This window comes from Typopeltis vanoorti, chromosome 5 (assembly GCF_054136105.1).
Source record: "Typopeltis vanoorti isolate ZY-2024b chromosome 5, IOZ_Tvanoo_1.0, whole genome shotgun sequence".
In the NCBI taxonomy this organism is placed as follows: domain Eukaryota; kingdom Metazoa; phylum Arthropoda; class Arachnida; order Uropygi; family Thelyphonidae; genus Typopeltis; species Typopeltis vanoorti.
The window spans coordinates 132,047,477-132,067,475 of NC_143553.1; the positions used below are offsets into that span (position 1 = coordinate 132,047,477).

A 19,999-nucleotide genomic window follows, 5' to 3' on the forward strand; every position below is an offset into this window, starting at 1 on the left:
AATATTCATAAACGATATAAAAATTGAACATTCAGCAGAGTACAAATATTTAGGTACCTACTTTACTGCAGATGGAAAACAAGATAATGAAATAAAAATAAGAACTGCCATAGCTAAAGATGCCTTCTGGAAAAATAAAGATCTGCTCAGAAGTCCTGTGGGTATAGAGACAAAGAGGTGAATGATAAGAACATTAGTTTGGGCAGTTTTCACATATGCAAGTGAGACCTGGGTATTCAAGAAGAGTAAGACAACAGATAGAGGCCTTTGAAATATGGTGCTAGAGAGGAGCCCTGAAAATCTCATGGACAGAGCACGTGCAGAGGTACTACAGAGAATGAAAACACAGAAATCTTTATTTTAGGAAATGGTCCAATGAAAGATGAGACTAGCAGGACAGAGGACACGAACAGTTTTAGAAGGAAAGGTTATGGGAAGAGGATCAAGTGGTGAAAATGGACGTGGTTTGATGATATAGGATGATGTGACTATGTTGAAATAAAAAGAAGAGCTACCAACAGAGAGGACTGGAAGGACATGATGCTGCACCCTCGCATTGAGGAAGCTACATGATGATGATAGTCTCTGCGATTAAACTAAAAAATAAACCTCCCTCCAAAATTCCAATAAAATTAAATTTAAACTCAGAAATCAGACACACATACAAAAAAAAAATACCAACATCTGTGGCATCAACAATAACTTAAATGATGTGCATTATCATCTTCAGTCATCCAAACTTGCTGTTCTGTTTCTGACTGAACTGCAAATTTCTACTAAATCAACCACAGATCATCTTAACTATCCAAATTACATCCTGTATGGCTCTTTCACCGTAAGGGTGGTACTTGTGCTTTTGTGCTTTTCTGATATTCATTTCCAAAGGATGCCTAACCTTAGAATCTCACCTTTTGGACCTCCTGTGGCTTAAAATTTCTTTGCCACAGTTTGTTTCATTCATCTGCTGCCTCCTGTTCTCCCTATTATGAAAATCATTCTGACCTCTTTGACTTCCTATCTTCAAAGCTCGATTTCATTCAGTCAAAATTTCCAAACAGTGAAGTTGTCCTTCATGATGATTTCAGTGTCCCCAATTCTAATTGGCTTCCCTTTTTTCAGATTTCACTGACCAAGTTGGTTGAGAGGCAGACATTTTTGCTGTAAGCAGTGACTTAAAACATTAATCTTCCTAACGGAATTTCCAACAGTTCTTTTAACTTATCCAACATTCTGGATCTCTTAACTAGTTCTCCTTTTGGGTGCACTGTACAAATAATTACTCCTTTTGTTAATTTGGACCACAATCTCATCCAAGTTTCATCTCTGGTGAAACACCCTTCCATCATTTTCTCTGGCATTACAACAGTGCAGAGTGGAAGGACTTACATGAATCATACTTCTTCTTTCCATACCGCCATTCTCAAATCTTCAGTTTGGCTAAGATTTATTGATAATGTATTCTCTATTTGGCTACATGACTCAGACACATTACACTTTCCTCCTTCACCTTAACAGCCAGCACCCAGAATTCGATTTCACTATAGAAAAAGAAAATAGCAATTGCCTTTCTTTTCTTGATACTCTAATGGTTTGCATCTGAATGAATTTGGTGTTCAGAGACTGGAAAAGTGTTGTTGAATAAAGTGAAAGTGGATGTGCAGAATCAGGGGGGGGAACTAGTATTTTTTTTTGGGGGGGGTAAGCTGTTAAGTGGATATGCAGACATTAGTGAGGCAGTTGAGTGTAAGAATGTGTATAATATGCCTCAATTAGTACCACTGGTAACAAGGCAGAATGAGATAGTTAGTATAAAGCGTCAGGATAGCGGTGGGCCTAAGGGGCTTTTGCACTTTATGTACACTAATGCCAGGAACATTTGGAGCAAGCAGGAGGAATTTTTGGCATTGGTTGGCTCATCCTAGCCAAAGGTTATTGCCATTAGTGAGACATGGCTAACAAAAGATCACATAGTGGGATAGAATGTGAAGGGTATAGTGTGTTCAGGGATGATTAGAAAGAAAGGAATGGGAGGAGGCATGTTATTAATGATATAGTACGCCCACAGATTCAAGACCCTTCGACACTTCTGCACATATCAACAGGAGGAGAATCCATTCCGATAATAGGGTAATCAGTCCGTATTGTGGGATGAGTTGTTTATTATTACACGTCGGAAAATTAACTTCTCTTTTATGATTTGTAGTTAACTATGTTGCTTGTATAACAATTGGAAAATTTTACCTATAAAGCATGTGATTTCACATGTTGGCGACTAATTCGTATGTCCTTCATTTCTTTCTCCGCTTCAGCATGAATCGACTATTCTTGGCAAGACGCCAAGCAGAGATCTACAAACTGTGGGCGAACTATAGCCAATGAACTGTAACCAAAGAGAGTAGAGGTTCAACTGCAGGACAGTGAAAATAGCACATTTCAGGCTATCTGGTATGAAATTGAGGCCAGCAGAACAAAGTATACAATTGGATGCTACTATAAAACAGATGATCGAAAAGATGATGTAGATGCATCTGCAAATAGACTCAATGAGTGGAGGACAGGTAATTATTATGGGTGATTTCAACTATGGGAACATAGATTGGAAGGAGGAGAGGACACATCGGAAGAAGAAATGATATTTATGTAGTTACTAAGGGATAATTACCTGAGACAGCATGTGATGGAATATATTAGGGGTTCCAGAGTGCTTGATCTATAATTGCATCTGAGAATTAGTCTATAACAAATATGACCACATTGCCACCAATTGGTGAGGGTGATCATATAGTCTTGACCTGGGAGGTGGTTGAATGTGTGGAATTTTCAGTTAAGATGGGGTATATGTGGAATTACAGGACTGGTAGTATGACAAGCTTAGGATATTGCTTGAATTGGTGCCATGGCATTTAAAACTGCAATGGCTGGATGTTGATAGTGCATGGGAAGTGGTAAAGGAGTTTTGAGGGAGGTAATGGCAGACTGCATACCTAGACTCAGGAGAGTAAATCAAGTGGGAGTTAAATGGATGAATAACACCATTAAGCTGGAACTGCAAAAAAAGAAACAACGTGGTGGGAATTTAAGGAGAAAGGGGACTTGCAGGCACACACAAAAAGTACAAGGCACAGGCCAGAAGGGTAACTAGTGTGGTAAGAAAGGCAAAAGCAGATTATGAAAGGAAGTTAGTAATGCGGGCTGAAGAGAATCCCAAACAGTTCTTTCGATATGCTGAAAGTAAAAGAATGTATGTGGTAGAATGATTTTAAGAAATGCTGATGGTAGGGAAGTAACTGAATCAGTTGAAGTAGTAGAATTACTAATTGAATACTTTGCAAGAGTATGTCCACATACTCTTCTGCAATATCATCCAGGCAGTGATATTGCAGAAGTGACAGAGCCAAAGGCTTATGGGAACTGAGGTAAATGAAATGGAGGTGCATAGTATATTACAGAACCTTAATGTGAATACAGCTGTGGGATTGGATGGTATACCAGCTCAAGTTTTACGTGAAATGGTGAGGGAATTGTGAGTGCCCTTCACCATATTGTTTAATTTAAGTCTCAGCTCTGGGTTAGTCCTGAGGGGATGGAAAGAGGGGAAAATAGTTCCATTGCATAAAGGAGGCTCCAAGACTGATATAGCAAATTACTGACCGATCAGCATATCAGGAGTCATTGTCAGAGTATTGGAGAAGTTGGTCAAGAGCAAAATACAGGAATAGATAGATGGAAATTGGATACTGTATGTGGGGGAGGCAGCATGGTTTTGTGAAGGGTTGGTCCTGCCTCAGTAACTTGTTCACATTTTATAATACAGTGACAGCTGAGTTGGATAAAGGTAATAGGTTTACAGTGATACTGCTGGACTTTGCAAAGGCCTTCGACAGGATACCACATGTAATTCTAATCAGTAAACTGCAGCACATGGGGATGGATATAGGATTGGTGAGATGGATAGGAGGATGGTTGATGGATAAATATCAGAGAATAGTTTATTCAGGAGTAGAGTCCAAAAGAAGACCTGTTTCTAGTGGAATGCCACAGGGTTCTGTTCTTGGACTGCTACTGTTTAATTTATTTATTAACGATATAGGAAAGGATCTGAGATGAACTGTTCAATTATTTGCTTGATGCAGAGTTGGGTACAGCAATAGTTAATTACAGATGATGACAAAATTTTGCAGGATGATTTGGATAGGTTGGCAGACTGGGCAAAGGAGAATGAGTGTCTGTTTAATGTGGCAAAGTGTAAGATTATGGGGTGAAATTTAGCATTTTGGGGGTGAAAAGATTACCAGCTGTATATCACATTGGTGACCAGGAAATTGCCAAAGCCAGAGACTGTGGAGTGTTAGTGGATAGGGGATTAAAGTTTAGGAGGCACATAGCAAAAGTGGTTACTGAAGAATACTTTGATGAGCAGAAACAAGCAGAAGCCAGAGACTAAATGAAGCCCTGATAAGACCCCCCCCTATCTTGACTGCTGCATGCAGATCTGGGTACCAGGGTTTCTTGGTGATGAGGAGGAGGTGGAGAGGATCCAGAGGCGAGTGACCAAGATGGTAGCAGGTCTATGGAATGAACCTTACGAGAACAGGTTGAAGATTCGTGGATTACAGAAACTGGTTGACAGGTGGAAAAGGGATAATATGATTGAGATATACAAATTACTGAGGGGTTTTTACAAGATTAATTCAGAGGAAATTTTTCAGAACAGGTGTATTGGTGGGAAAACTAGGGGCCATCCATGGAAACTGAGTAAGAGTGTAGTTAGAAGGGTATTAGAACTAGGTTTTTTGTTTGGAGAGTGGTGAAATAGGTTGCCAGAGTCTGTTGTGCATACGATGACTGTGAATGAGTTCAAAGCAAAGTATGATAGATACTGCATGATGGATAGTTCTTGACATGATATTTAGGGCCTCTCTCGATGAGTCTAAGGAATTCTTGGAATTGCCCATAATAATAATAACAATAATTCTTCCTCATGCTTGCTACATAGTGAAAAAAACTCTAGGATTTCTTTTGGCCTGCTCTCATAATCTGATTTAGCTTGGCTCTTCTTATTATTCTATTCATCCTGCTTGTCTGCACTTTGTATTGCTCATGGGCATGCCAGTCATTTTTATATTCCCTCCAAAATGTTTTTTGCAGTTCCTGCTCTATGATGTTACTCATCCACTTAACTCCCACTTGGTTTATTCTCCTGGCTTTGACTTTGCAGCCTGATACTGCTTTCCTCAAACAGTTCTCAACCATTTTCCATGTGCTGTTGACATTCTTCCCTTGAAGTTTCTTATGTCGTGGCACATCTTTAGCTGCCTAATAAGTTTATCGTAATCACTGGCTTTTGTAGTTCCACATATACACCTTGAATAAGAATCCCACATGTTTAGCAACCTCCAGAGCAAGACTGCATAACCACTTTCCTCACTTGGAGAGCATAGTGGCTATGTTAGTTATGCAGTCTTGCTCTGGTGCTGGCATCTTATCCATCAGTCTAAAATGGAATTTACACTCACTAACATCACATGTGCTCTTTCCTCTCTGCAGTATATGTCCCCATAGTTTATGTCCTCCATAATAATTGTTTAGCCTGCAGATATTATGCTGATGCATGGCATTCTGTCCCCCCAATACACAACATATTTTATGCTATTGGATTCTGTTTTGCATCACATAGCTTCAATTGAGCTGTAACGATCATTCTAAAAATTCGCCTTAACTTTTGAACTTTTCTTCAGGTATAATCATTAATGTCTCATCCTCTCATGTTCCCCCTATCCTCTCTGAAAATACTCTTTATATTTTATCCCTATAACTAAGTTATCTTCTGTCAACCAAGTCTTGTTGATGCTAATAATATATGGCCATTTCGAGCTGACCAATGCCAAAACTTCTCTCCTATATTACTGGTGCTTCTGGCATTGATATACAAGTATTTTACAGCCCTTGGAACCTGCAGTTATCTTTGCATATTATAATACCAAACCATTCAGATTCAAAACTTTGGAAACTGTGCTTAGAATTTTATGATCATTTCTGTACTTTCACTCATTTGCAATGAAGTGTGGTGAAATCGACACTTGATTGCACCCCCCCCCCCCACACCCTCTAGCAACATTTCTAGTTTCCATGATTTTTTACTTCCAACTTTTGACTGAACAACACTCTCTCCAAACATTTAACTCCCAAACCATTCAAATATAGTCCATCAGATATGTACAAATGCTTTCTTTCATCAAATTCATTCCTGATATCCTGACTGTATACCATTTCTGATGCACAATATTCTTATTGACTCATTCATAGTTATGACCCTTCTCAGTTCATCTCTGTCATGCTATGGCATCAGACCCACTACTCTTTTTTTTTTTTTTTTGTAAAAAGAAAGCCCTAAGTTGCTAAGATATATACACCCTCTATCCAAAAAGAAACCAAACTTTTCGAAAATAGAAGAAACTAGTGGCTTGACCTGTTATATCTTTTTGTTGTCGAAAGCGGCAACCTCTATTAGTGTTGTGTCCACTGTTTATGACATTTGTTTGATTAGAAGCCAAGTTATAGTGCCAAGAGTGACAGTGTGTTTTGACGAATGGTCGGAAAATGAGTTTCAAACAGAGCTGTAATTGACTTTTGTGTTAAACTTGGTAAAAGTTTTACCGAAACACATCAAATGCTTCAAAAAGCATACGGTGATGAATGCTTATCCAGTACTCAAGTTTACGAGTGGTTTAAGCGATTTCAAGGTGGTTGTGAGATGCTTGAGGACGACGAAAAGCCGGGCCATCCAAAAAAGTGCATGAATCAAAGAAAACCCGAAATCGTCCGTGAGATTGATTGAGGATGAATTGGGGATTCGAAAATCAACTATACACAACATTTTGACTGAGAGTTTGGGACTTCATAAATTGAATTCGTGATTTTTTCCCCACAAGTTGACTGACGACCGAAAAATGTATCGAATTGAACACTGCAAGGATCTGATTAAAACTGCTCGTAAGGACTCAAACTTCCTTGAAATGATCGTTACTGGTGACAAAACGTTGTGTTTTGAGTATGAGCCTGAAACAAAGCGCCAGAGTACTGAGTGGGGACCACCAAAAGAGTGGCATCCGAAAAAGAGTCGCTTGGAGAAATCAAAAGTAATGATAATGCTGATTTGTTTCTACGATTCCAAGGGCATTATCCACAAAGAATTCATTCTGCCTGGCCAAACAGTCAATGGCGAGTTTTATCTCGAAGTTTTAAAGTGATTGCTAGCAAGAATTCGTTGCATATGGCATGAATATTGTGATGCAGGCAGCTGGTCACTTTTGCATGATAATCCACCATCTCATTGTTCGAACATTGTGAAACAGTTTTTGAGCAAAAACGAAGTTTGTGTGTTGGATTACTCACCGTATTCACCTGATTTAGCACCCTGTGACTTCTCTCTCTCTCTCCCGTCTTCATTTGCCGATGAAAGGAAAGCAATGCGACACCATTGAAAACATTCAAGCAGTAGTAACCACGACCCTTAATAGTATCTCAAAAAAAATTTGTTAAAAACTCATTTAACAAATTAATCGACCGTGCTAAATGCTGTATCAAAGCTGAGGGAGAGTATATTGATTGAAATAAATGATCTGAATAATTATAATTGGTCTGTGCTTTATTTTCTCAAAAGTTCAGTTTCTTTTTGGACAGAGGGTGTATGCTAAAAAATGGGTGGAAAATTCTTTCAGTAACTTAGCCCATCATGGTATTTAAACCTGGTCTTCTTTCTCAGGCAATGATATTTGGAAACTTGGCCACAGAGACAGAAATAGATTTGGCACAATAAGTTTTCAAAACAAAATCATCAAAGTGGTCACTGACATCATTAAGCAAAACAATCAGTTTTTTTTTTTTTTTTAAGTACCTTAAAACATCAAAGTAAATAATTTGAATAAGACATTATTATTATTATTATTCAGGCCTCCATGGAGTCAAAAGCCTCATTGCGGGAGGTCCTTCCTAGGAAACACAAAGTCTATTAAGACTCATCGTGGGAGGTCCCTCTTAGGAAACACAAAGTCTATCATACCACTCCTTAAAGTCATTGACTGTTCTCGCTCTCACCACTCCATCAAGCAATGCATTCCATGGTTCAGTCACCCTCCATGCTGCAAAGAAACCACCCCCTTACCCTCTTGCTCAGTTTCCTTTCGTAACTTCCAGGGATGGCCCCCTTGTCATCACTGCTTCACGATGTTCAACCAAGCGAATGAACTCCCCAGTGTCAACCCTGTAACCACCTCTCAACAGCTTAAAAGTCTCAATCATATCACCTCCCCTTCTTCTATCCACTAAACTCTGCAGTCCACATTCCCTCAGCTAATCCTCATAACTAACATTGTACAGTCCTAAAACCATCTTTGTTATCTGCCTTTGTACCCTTTCCACAGTTAATTTATCCCCTTCAAATCCTGGGGACCAAATCTGTGAACAGTAGTCTAAGGGTGGTCTGATCAGAGTCTTTTACAACGGAATAATAACCATTTTATCTCTGCTGGTCAGTGTCCTTCTCATTATTGCAGCAATCCTCTGTGTTACCTTCACTGCCTTTGCAATATGTCCCCTGAATTTCAGGTTTCTATCAATCATCAACCCCAGATCTCTTATCTCCCCTACTTCCTCCACTATAGCTCCTCCAATAGACTATGCAGTTTCCCATCGAGGTGTCCGAAACCTCAAGACCCTACATTTTGCTGCATTAAACTGACACCCACATTCATTTGCCCATCTGTCTAGCTTATTCAAATCCTCTTGCAGGGCTACCACATCTGCACTATTACTAATAACCCTTCCCAGCTTCATACCATACGCAAACAACAGACTATCTCTTTGCAATCCACTGACAATGTCATTGATATAAAGGTTAAACAGTATAGGTCCCAGTACTGAGACCTGTGGGACCCCACTTGTAACCCACTGCCTCCTTGAAACTACCCCACCATACATAACTCTCTGATACCTATTGGACAGCCAATCCTGAATCCAGTTGACCAACCTGACATCCAGACCCATTTGCTGCAACTTAAATATCAGCTTATTATGTGGCGCCCTGTTAAATGCCTTCGCTAAATCCAAGAAAATGGCAGTATATGCCTTTCATTCATTTACTGCTCTTGTAACTTTATTATAAAAGGCTAGCATATTACTAAAACAAGAGCGCTCTTTCACAAATCCATGTTGACTCTCACAGATAACATTCCCCTCATCTGCCCAATGCTGTATATGGTCCCTCACTACTTTCTCCAAGATCTTACTAACTACTGATGACACACAAACTGGTCTATAATTAGACACTTCCAGTCTGCTACTGCCCTTATGCAATGGCACTATCTTACCTTCCTTTCCTGTCGCCAGACTTTAATTGAAAATCCAGTTCAATGGAGCTGTCAGTTCTTGAGCACATTCTCTCAAAACCCGTGGTGAAATACCATCCAGTCCCACAGCTTTACTGACATCTAGAGTACTCAGCATCTGGAACACCCTCTCCTCCTGCACTTCTAGACCTCGAACCTGCCCTATCCCTCTAGTATTAAAATTTACTCCTCCAGGATGAAATACTCCAATAAAGTGTTCATTGAACAATTCCACTACGTCCTCTGCATCAGTCACTCTATTCTCGTTTTTATCCCACAATGTCAATCTTCCACAGTCATTTCTCCACCTACTGGTCACATAGCTAAAAAATTCCCTCAGATTTTCTTTGGATCTTAGGGCCAATCTCTTCTTATATTCCAGTTTTGCCTTCCTTATCATACTAGTCATTCTCCTGGCCTGTGTCTTATATTCTTCATGCAGCTGCTCTTCACCTGTCTCCTTATATTTCTTCCGTAGACTCTTTTTCACATGCAGTGCCTATTTAATATTGATTGTCATCCACTTTACTCCAAATTGTGTCCTCTTCTTCACTCGTGGAATACAGCTTACTATTGCTACTAACAAATATTCCTTCACAATTTCCCAAGCACTAATGATATCCCGTCCCTCCAATTCCTCCCTCCATGAAACTTCCCCAAGTTGACGTCTAAGACTATTGTAATCACCTGCCTTATAATTCCACATGCGTTCTCTTCTCTTTGATACTCCTGCATGTCTATTCATCTTCCAAGTCAAAACCACATGGTCACTCTCTGGTGGGGGAGATATCATCTCAATTATTATCAACTCTTCTGATGCTATGACCAGATCTGAACCACTTGTTCCCTCTATTACATGTTGCCTAAGACATTTTTCCCTCAAGAATTCTAGAAATTCCATTCCCTTATTGCTACATGCATCTTTCTCTCCCCAATTTATACTGCTGTAGTTAAAATCTCCCATAACAATCATTCTTCTTGCACTAGCCATGCTCAACTGTCTCAACATCTTGTGGTCCCCACCCTCTGTGCTCCTTGGTCTGTAGCAACACCCTACTAAATATCCTGTTCTGCCCACCTCTACCTCACATCATATGCTTTCAAAATCCTTAGTGTCGTTGCCTTCCAAAGCCTCCACTCTTAGAGGACATAAGTCATCACTTATCATAAGCAATGCTGAAAAATGCTGTACCCTGCTACTTCTATTCCTGTTATTATATCCTCTTCTGTCAACCACATCTCAGTGATCCCAATAATCTTTGGCCAAGCTGATGCTATCCGCATCATCAATTCCTCTCCTTTATTCTGAATACTCCTGGCATTGGTGTAAAGCATAAAAATGCCATTGTTTCTATACTCAGCATTATCCCCTCTAAACTCTACTGGGCTCAGTGTTACCTGATGTCATCTCCCTTCTCCCAAGTACTCATTCCCACAAGAGGCCACCCCCTGCTGCCATACACCCTGGGATGCACCGACTCGTTCAGAACAGCAATCTCTGCAGATGCCTATGTCCATCCTCATTCAAATGCAAGCGGTCTCTCGCATACAATTCCTCTCTGTCCTCAAACACCCTCCAAGCATCGACATATTCCAATCCTCTCTTCTGACACATTCTAGCTATTATGTTGTTCAATATTACTACTCTTCTGCTCAGCTTGTCACTGTGTTGCCTGGGTATGATAGTTATGGAAATATTAGAAACTTCTAACATTTCCATAACTCTCTCATTCCTTCTCTTCTACTGTTCCTATTCTCTCTTTTATCATTCGATAGAAAACAGCAAAATTCTTTAATATATATATATATATATATATATATATATATATATATATATATATTAGCTCTTTTCATCACAGTATTTAACCTGGACTTCAAGACAACCTACAAGATTAACTTGTAGATCATTAGATTATTAGATTAAATTAGATTAATAATGTTAATCTAATGATCATTAGATCATTAGATTAACATCAGATGGCTAGGCATGCATATTAACATACATGCCTAGCCATCTGTGGGTTGGAGAGAATAGTGTGACCAACAGCTCTGCTTGTGACCTATTGATCATTAACAGCTAATTTTAATTTCTCCAATTAGCCATGAATTAAAATAATTATTTTATATTGTCTCATTATTTATATCACAAATTTTGTCTCATTATCAAAACTGTTAAGTTGAAATTTAAGCTTTTGAACTTTTTTCATTATAGTTCCCATAGCTGTTATTAGCAAAATATTAGTGGTGCTTGGAATAAAAAATACTTAACTATTATTTATTTGCTAATTGTTTTCAAGAATAAAACTATTTATAAAATGAAAATGTGTATTTACAGGGAGTCCATAAATTTGCAAGATCTATTTCAACTACCATTCATCAGCAAGCAGCATTGGTGAGATTTTTACTTGCTCTGTGCATTACTGCTACTATTCTACATATTTATACATTTAATGGAAGATAAATTAATAAGAAATAGTAATACTTAATAAATGCAATATACTGTCCAATGCAAAAGATTGTATAATTAATTTTTTTCATTTCTCTCTATAATTAGATTAAATATTTTTAATGACAAATCAAGTGTTTCCAGTTGCCACTTTGGCTTTATGCAGAGTTGAAATGACTAGATAGTTCTTGACAAATTTTGTATTCAGGATCTGCTTTAAAATATATTATTCCACCTTCATTTTTGATTAAATTGGGCAATTTGGAGTACATAAATTTGAAATACTGTTGCACAAAATTATACAAAATTTTTCATATATGGTTATTCTTAGCAACAAAGCTGAGAAATTTGTTGGTGTTAGCTGACTGCAGTCATCAGCATTTTAAGCATTGAACAAAATGCGCTTGTTTATGAGATGCAATTTACGTTCTTTGTTGTTTTAACCCCTTAACATACAAAGACATCTGTGACACATCTTTTGTTTATTGCACCGAAATTGATTTTGAATTTTGGTGCAATAAAAATACATAAGATGTATTTTGGTGCATATAAATACAACCGAATATAAATGCTAGACAATCTTGTGCCTATTTCCTTTCAGCCAAGAAAAGTTGCCAATGGCGTGTATCGGCTATTTCGTTTGCGTTTGCACAAATTCATCATTATTTTTCAAATAATGATGAATTTGATCCAGCAAATCACCCTCTCCCAAAACTCGCCCAAAAAATTGGGTGATTTTCTGATTTTTAATTCCTATGTTAAAGGGTTAAATAATAATAACACCATATATAAATCAACAAGTAAGAAAATGACTGTAGGCAGTCATAAGAAATGTTTTTTATTAGCATTCTTGAAAAAAAAAATACTATAGACATTTGTTTTGCCCGAATTTTTTTGCTAATTTCTTGATACACACACACACGCATATAAACACTCTTAACCAACATACAGGATGCTATGGTGACAGTATTACATGATTAAGCTTACCTTATTACTAATCTCTCATCAACAGTTTTCTTCCACATTATTCTCTTACTTGTCAGCACTCCCATTTTGTTTCATCTAATATTTCAGTCTTATAGGAGACTTTTGACTCAATAAATCCACCTAGATCTTGGTCTTCGTCTGAGTCTTTTTCTTTCTATCTTGGCATGATTAATGGTTTTGTTAATCTCTCTTCTCCCATTCTGTTTAAGTGACCCTACCATCTTAGATGGGGTGCTTAAGGGTCAAAGCTGTATAACTGAGAGGAGACCTCTACATAGCCTTTAAAGGAATGCGGAGAACCGACCAGAGCTTCTGACCTAATGTTCAATCCTCACCTTCTCATGGTGCACCCTGTGGGGTATCTACCTGGATACTGAACAAACGAGGATGGGCTGGCAATTTGGGATTTAGCCGACCAAATTGTATTCTTATTGGCTTAAACCAAAATACAAAATGATGGTACAACATGACAAAATTTCATGCTAGTTGGGGCGTCGCCTGGTTAAACAAGGCCCCTGTTGTTTTTGCCAGGGAACCAGGGCAAACAATGAAAAGTCAGCTACTGGAACAAATCTGAAAATGCACCTCAACATTATCACAGTTAAAGATCGGTACTATCAACATAAGAAGCCTGAATTTCAAAGAAATGGAGCTAGCTGAGGAATTAGATAAGTACCAGATCGACATAATAGAGTGACTGAAACAAAAAAAAAAAAAAAAGACAAAAACTGGTGAGATCTTTCTGAGCAATAAATACAAATTGTTATATGCAGGCAATGACAATCAAGGAAAAGGAGTAGCCATAGTATTCAACACTAAATACTAGCTAATCTTCAATGACTGGCAGTCTCGAGTAGAGTGATGATGCAAAAATCAGAATGGGGAAACTGAAGAATGAGACTTATTTGTGCCTATGGTCCCACAGAAGGTTCTACTAAGGTAGAAGTGGAGGAATTTTTTGAGGCTTTAGAGAAAGCAACTGACACAATGAAAAAGGAAAAGTTGGTCCTTGTTGGGGATCTAAATAGCAGAGTAGGAAATGATTGTCAGACATACAAAAATATTCTGGGAAAATTTGGAGAAAAGAGCAAAGCTAATAATGATGGCAAATACCTGTTGGATTTCTGCTCAGTACATGAACTGGTTATTACTAACACCAGATTCCAACAAAAATGTGCACATATTCAAATGGAGAGAAGAGGCAAGGAATAAGAAAAGTCTCATTGACTATGTTATTGTTGATAGTGATGTTTTCTCCCTGGTGCAGGATACCAGAGTGTGTACAGAGGATTTGAAATTGGAAGTGATCACTATTTAGTCTTGAGCAGGATAAAATTGAATTTCATATTGAAAAGAATAACATATAAGAAAGTTTTAAAGCGAATAAAAGTTGAGCAACTCTCAGATGTGAACTGTAGACATACACTAAGATTATTGAAAAAAAACAGTGAGAGAGTTTGAGAACACTAATCGAACCTTGAAGATTCAGTGGCAAACTCTGAAGAAAACATTGATTGATTCTGCCAGAGAGGCATGTGGTGAGGTTGTCTGCAAGGATAGAAAAATCAGAACTCCATGGTGGACACAGGAAGTTAAAGAGGCAGTGAAGGAAAAGAAGAAAGCATATCAAAAGTTCCTAGCAAATAAGTCAGGTTGTGCTCTTAGAGAATACAGAGACAAATGTAAGAAATCTAAACACTGTGTAAAACTAGCTAAACAAAAGTCATGGGAAGACTTTGACAAGAACAGAAAATAGATATCAAGAAGTTGGCTTAATATTCTGGAGGTTGTTGAAGAAGCTTAGGAATGGAGGAAAGAGTGCTGTAAAAGGAGTTAGAGATGATAAAGGTGACATGAAAACGGGAGAAAAAGATGGAATTACTCCATACTTGAAGTATGGAGTAATTACTTCAAAAAAATTGCTAAATGAAATAAGCAGTGATAGCACAGTGGTAAAAAACACTCAACAGGCATACAGTCAGGAATACATATCCATACTTGAAGTAGAAAAAGCCATCAAAGGCTTGAAATGTGGAAAGGCAGCAGGAATAGATGATATTTGACCAGAAATGCTGAAGTATGGTGGTATAACAGTCTTACAGTGGCTGCACTGCATAGTTCAGAAGGCCTGGACAGACGGACGAATTCCCGATGATTGGAGTAAAGCTCTCATAGTACCCATGCATGAAAAGGGAAGTAAAACAATGTGAGAATTACAGAGGTATTTCCCTACTGAGTGTTCCTGGTAAAATTTTTGCCAGTATACTTGAGAAAAGGTGGAGAAGAATTGTGGAAGAAAAGCTTGTGTGAAGAACAAACTGGACTCAGGCCAAATAGAGGCTGTCACGATCTGATCTTCACTTTACGACAAATAGTTGACAAATCATGGGAATATAACAAAGATCTGTATTTAAGTTTTGTCGATCTGGAAAAGGTATATGACAAGGTGCCAAGAGAGAGAAGCTATTCAATATGCTACAGTTATATGGTGTCAGTGGGGGATTATATCAAACAATACATAGTCTTTATTTGAGTTGTAAGTCAGCAGTTAGAATTGAAGGAATTACAGAAAGATGGTTTAATGTTAAATCTGGCGTCAGACAAGGATGTACATTATACCCTCTGTTATTCATTATCTATATGGATCACATTATGAAGGAAAGTGGTATTAAACCTGATATCAAAATTGAAGTTGTTAATGTCAGCTCTGCTGACTGCGAACAATGTTATACTTCTAAATAAATCTGCTACAATTCTACAAGATTGCCTGACTAAATTGAATAACTGTTGTAATAGATATGGTTTGAAGGTCAGCAGTAAAAAGACAAAGACAATGAAAACAGGCAGAATTGTTGAAAATATCAACTGCATTGTGAACGGAGAACCTGTGGAACAAGTAAAACATTTCAGTTACTTAGGCACGATTTTTAGTGAAGATGGTAAATTAAATATGGAAATAGACAACAGAATCAATAAAGCTGGTATGGTAGGCAGTCAATTAAATAAGCCCAGCATCTCTATACCCAGCATTATCCCTTCTAGACTCCACTGAGCCCAGTGGAGTCTAGAAGGGATAATGCTGGGTATAGAAACAATGGCATTTATATGCTTTATACTAATGCCAGGAGTATCCGAAATAAGGGAGAGGAATTGGTGGCGCAGATAGCATCAGCCTGGCAAAAAATTATTGCGATCACTGAGATGTGGTTGACAGAAGGGGATATAACAACAGGAATAGAAGTCGTTGGGTATAGCATTTTTCGTCAGGATAGGAGGGGAAAGCGTGGTGGTGGGATACTGCTTATGATAAGTGATGACCTATGTCCTCTATGAGTGGAGAATTTGGAAGGAAGTGAGACAAATGATTTTCAGAGCGTATGGTGTGAGGTAGAGGTAGGCAAGACAGGATATTTAGTGGGGCGTTGCTACAGACCCAGGTGCACAGAGGATGGGGACCAGGAGATGTTTAGACAGCTAAGTTTGGCAAGTGCAAGAAGAATGATTGTTATGGGAGATTTTAACTTCAGTAGTATAAATTGGAGAGAGGAAGATGCATGTAGCAATAGGGGAATGGAATTTCTAGAATTCTTGAGGGACAAATGTCTTAGGCAACATGTAACAGAGGGAACAAGAGGTTCAAAAGTTTTGGATTTGGTTATAGCATCAGAAGAATTGATAATAACTCAGTTGACGTCTCTCCCACCAGTTGGAGAGAGTGACCATATGGTGTTGACTTGGAAAATGAATAGACATGCAGGAGTATCAAAGAGACGGGAATTTATGTGGAATTATAAGGCAGGTGATTATAATAGTCTTAGACATCAACTTCGGGAAGTTTCATGGAGGGAGGAATTGTAAGGCCGGGATATCACTAGTGCGTGGGAAATTGTGAAAGAATATTTGTTATCAGCAATGGTAAGTTGTATACCATGAGTGAAGAAGAGGATGCAATTTGGAGTAAAGTGGATGACAAACAATATTAAACAGGAATTGCATGCGAAAAAGAGGATATGGAAGAGATATAAGGAGACAGGTGAAGAGATGCATGAGGAATATAAGACACAGGCCAGAAGAGTGACTAGTGGTAAGGAAAGCGAAACTGGAATATGAGAGGAGATTGGCCCTAAGATCCAAAGAAAATCCTAGGGAATTTTTTAGCTATGTGGCCAGTAGGAGGAGAAATGACTGTGGAAGAATGATATTGTGGGATAAAAATGGGTATAGAGTGACTGATGCAGAGGACATAGTGGAATTGTTCAAAGAACACTTTATTGGAGTATTTCATCCTAAAGGAGTCAGTTTTAATGCTAGAGGGATAGGACGGGTTCGGGGTCTGGAGGTACAGGAGGAGAGTGTGTTTCAGATACTGAGTACTCTGGATGTCAGTAAAGCTGTGGGACTGGATGGTATTTCACCACGAGTTTTGAGAGAATGTGCCCGGGAGTTGGCAGTGCCTTTAACGTGGCTTTTCAATGAAAGTCTGGCTTTGGCAAAGGTGCCCAGGGAATGGAAGGAAGGTAAGATAGTGCCATTGCATAAGATTGGTAACAGACTGGAAATGTCTAATTATAGGCCAGTCTGTGTGTCATCAGTAGTTGTTAAGATCTTGGAGAAAGTAGTGAGGGACCGTATACAGCATTGGGCAGATGAGGGTAATGTTATCTGTGAGAATCAACATGGATTTGTGAAAGGACGCTCTTGATTAGCAATATGCTTGCCTTTTATAATAAAGTTACAAGAACATTAGATGAGGGAAAGGCATATACTGCAATTTTCTTAGACTTGGCGAAGGCATTTGACAGGGTGCCACATGATAAGCTGATATTTAAGTTGCAGCACATGGGTCTGGATGTCAGATTGGTCAACTGGATTCAGGATTGGCTGTCTGATAGGTATCAGAGAGTTGTGTATGGTGGAACAGTTTCCAGGAGGCAGAGGGTTACAAGTGGGGTCCCACAGGGCTCAGTACTAGGACCTATATTGTTTAACCTTTATATCAATGACATAGCCAGTGGATTGCAGGGGGATATTCAGTTGTTTGCGGATGATGCGAAGCTGGGAAGGATTATTAGTAATAGTGCAGATGTGGTAGCCCTGCAAGAGGATTTAAATAAGCTAGACAGATGGGCATATGAATGGGGATGTCAGTTTAATGCAGCAAAATGTAAGGTCTTGAGGTTTGAGAAACATCGATGGGATGCTGCTTACTCTATGGGAGGAGTTATACTGTAGGAAGGAGGGGAGACGAGATCTGGGGTTGATGATTGATAGAAACCTGAAGTTTAGGGGACATATTGCAAAGGTGGTGAAGGCAACACAGAGGATTGCTGCTATTATGAGAAGGACACTGACCTGCAGAGATAAGAGGGTTATCATTCCGATGTATAAGTCTCTTATCAGACCACACTTGGACTATTGTTCTCAGATTTGGTCCCCAGGATTTGAAGGGGATAAATTAACTGTGGAAATTATACAAAGACGGATGACAAAGATGGTTTCAGGACTGTACAAGGATAGTTATGAGGATCGGCTGAGGGAATGTGGACTGCAGAGTTTGGTGGATAGAAGAAAGAGAGGTGATATGATTGAGACTTTTAAACTGTTGAGAGGTGATTACAGGGTTGACACTGGGGAGTTCTTTCGCTTGGTTGAACAGCGGGAAGGAGTGATGACAAGAGGCCATCCCTGGAAGTTACGAAAGGAAACTGTGAGCAAGAGAGTAAGGAGTGGTTTCTTTGTGTGGAGGGTGGTTAAGCCGTGGATTGCATTGCCTGATGGATTGGTGGGAGCGAGAACGGTCAGTTAGTTTAAAGAGTGGTATGATAGACTTTGTGTTTCTCGGGGGGGGAGGACCTCCCCTCGATGAGTCTTGACAGACTTTGTCTTAGGAAGGACCTCCCTCAATGAGTCTTTTGACTCCTTGGAGGCCTGAATAATAATAATAATAAGTTCATTTGGAATAAGAGAGAAATTAGTCGGCACTTGACCAAAGACTAGAGACTGCAGATATGATAGTCCTGAGAAAGATTGGAGGCGTGAACAGATAGCATCAATGACAATATCATATTAAAAACGAGGATATTAGGAAAGATCTTGGCATTGTCAGCATTCAGGAATACATTAGCAGAGCTAATCTCCAGTGGTATGATCACTTAAGCAGAATGGGCGAGGAAAGATTAGCAAAACAAGTGTTCTTTGCCAGGTTGGCAGAAAAACACCCAGAGGAAGACCAAGATATAGGTGGATTGATACGGTACAAAGTGTTTTAGACGATAGAAATATAAGATCTGATAATGTTGGAGTCTTGACATATAAAAGACTGATTTGGAGGAAAATTGTAGATAGGAAGTTAGTAATAATGTAAATTTTTCATGTAGTACTATCATATCCTGTACACCCCCTTGAGGGTACATGGCAGGAATTTGATGATAATGATGACCATCTTAGATTAGCTCTGCTCACACATTCTTGAATGTTAAGTCTTTCCTAATATCTTCATTTTTAATATGATTCTGCTAATGACGGCATCTGTTCAATCCTCTAATTTTTCTTAGAACTTTGATATCTGTGTTCTCTAGTCTTTGATCAAGTGCTTTATTTTAAATCCAACTCTCAGATCCTTCTGGTAGAAAGACTTATACATTTGCTATTCATAACTATTATTTTTTATGAAATTACAACATATACTGAATATTAATTATAATAACTTTAATTAATATTTCTGATATTTCGATAGTGTTACATTACCATTATCAGGAATCGCAGAATAATGTGTGTTCACAGGCCCTAAAGAACTCCCCCCCCCAGTGAGCTAAAATGGGTAAGCTGAAGATGAGTGTTTTCCAACTTAAGTAAGCTTGCCTCTTTACATAGAGATTGCTCTGCCTACCATCTTTTAGACTAATACTATCAGTACAAAGATGAAAACACTTCACAGGCTCCTTAAAAAGGTGACCTTTTTGGCTGGGCCTGTGGAGGTCACCGACAAACTAAAACCATATAATTGTAGATCCCCTCCCCATACCTGGATATATGGGCTGCTGCCAAAAATCCATAAACAAATGTGCCAGTATGTCTCATCAGTGGAAGCCAGATCCAGTAGTGATACCAAGGATGAAGTAATGCAGAATTCATATTTCCATATACAAGTAGCTAGGTGTCACACCTTGTTACTAAAATA

At 38.7% G+C, this 19,999-nt stretch overlaps 1 protein-coding gene across 2 annotated transcripts in view; it reads left to right on the plus strand.

Moving 5' to 3' along the window:
* The window catches only part of Idh3b (isocitrate dehydrogenase [NAD] subunit beta, mitochondrial), a 148,551-nt gene that overhangs the window by 24,978 nt on the left and 103,574 nt on the right, over positions 1-19,999 (plus strand). For both annotated transcript variants that reach the window (XM_090392734.1, XM_090392735.1), the window contains exon 2: positions 11,722-11,778. In XM_090392734.1, the coding sequence (XP_090248860.1) occupies positions 11,722-11,778 (57 nt within the window). The remainder of the gene's footprint in view (positions 1-11,721; positions 11,779-19,999) is intronic.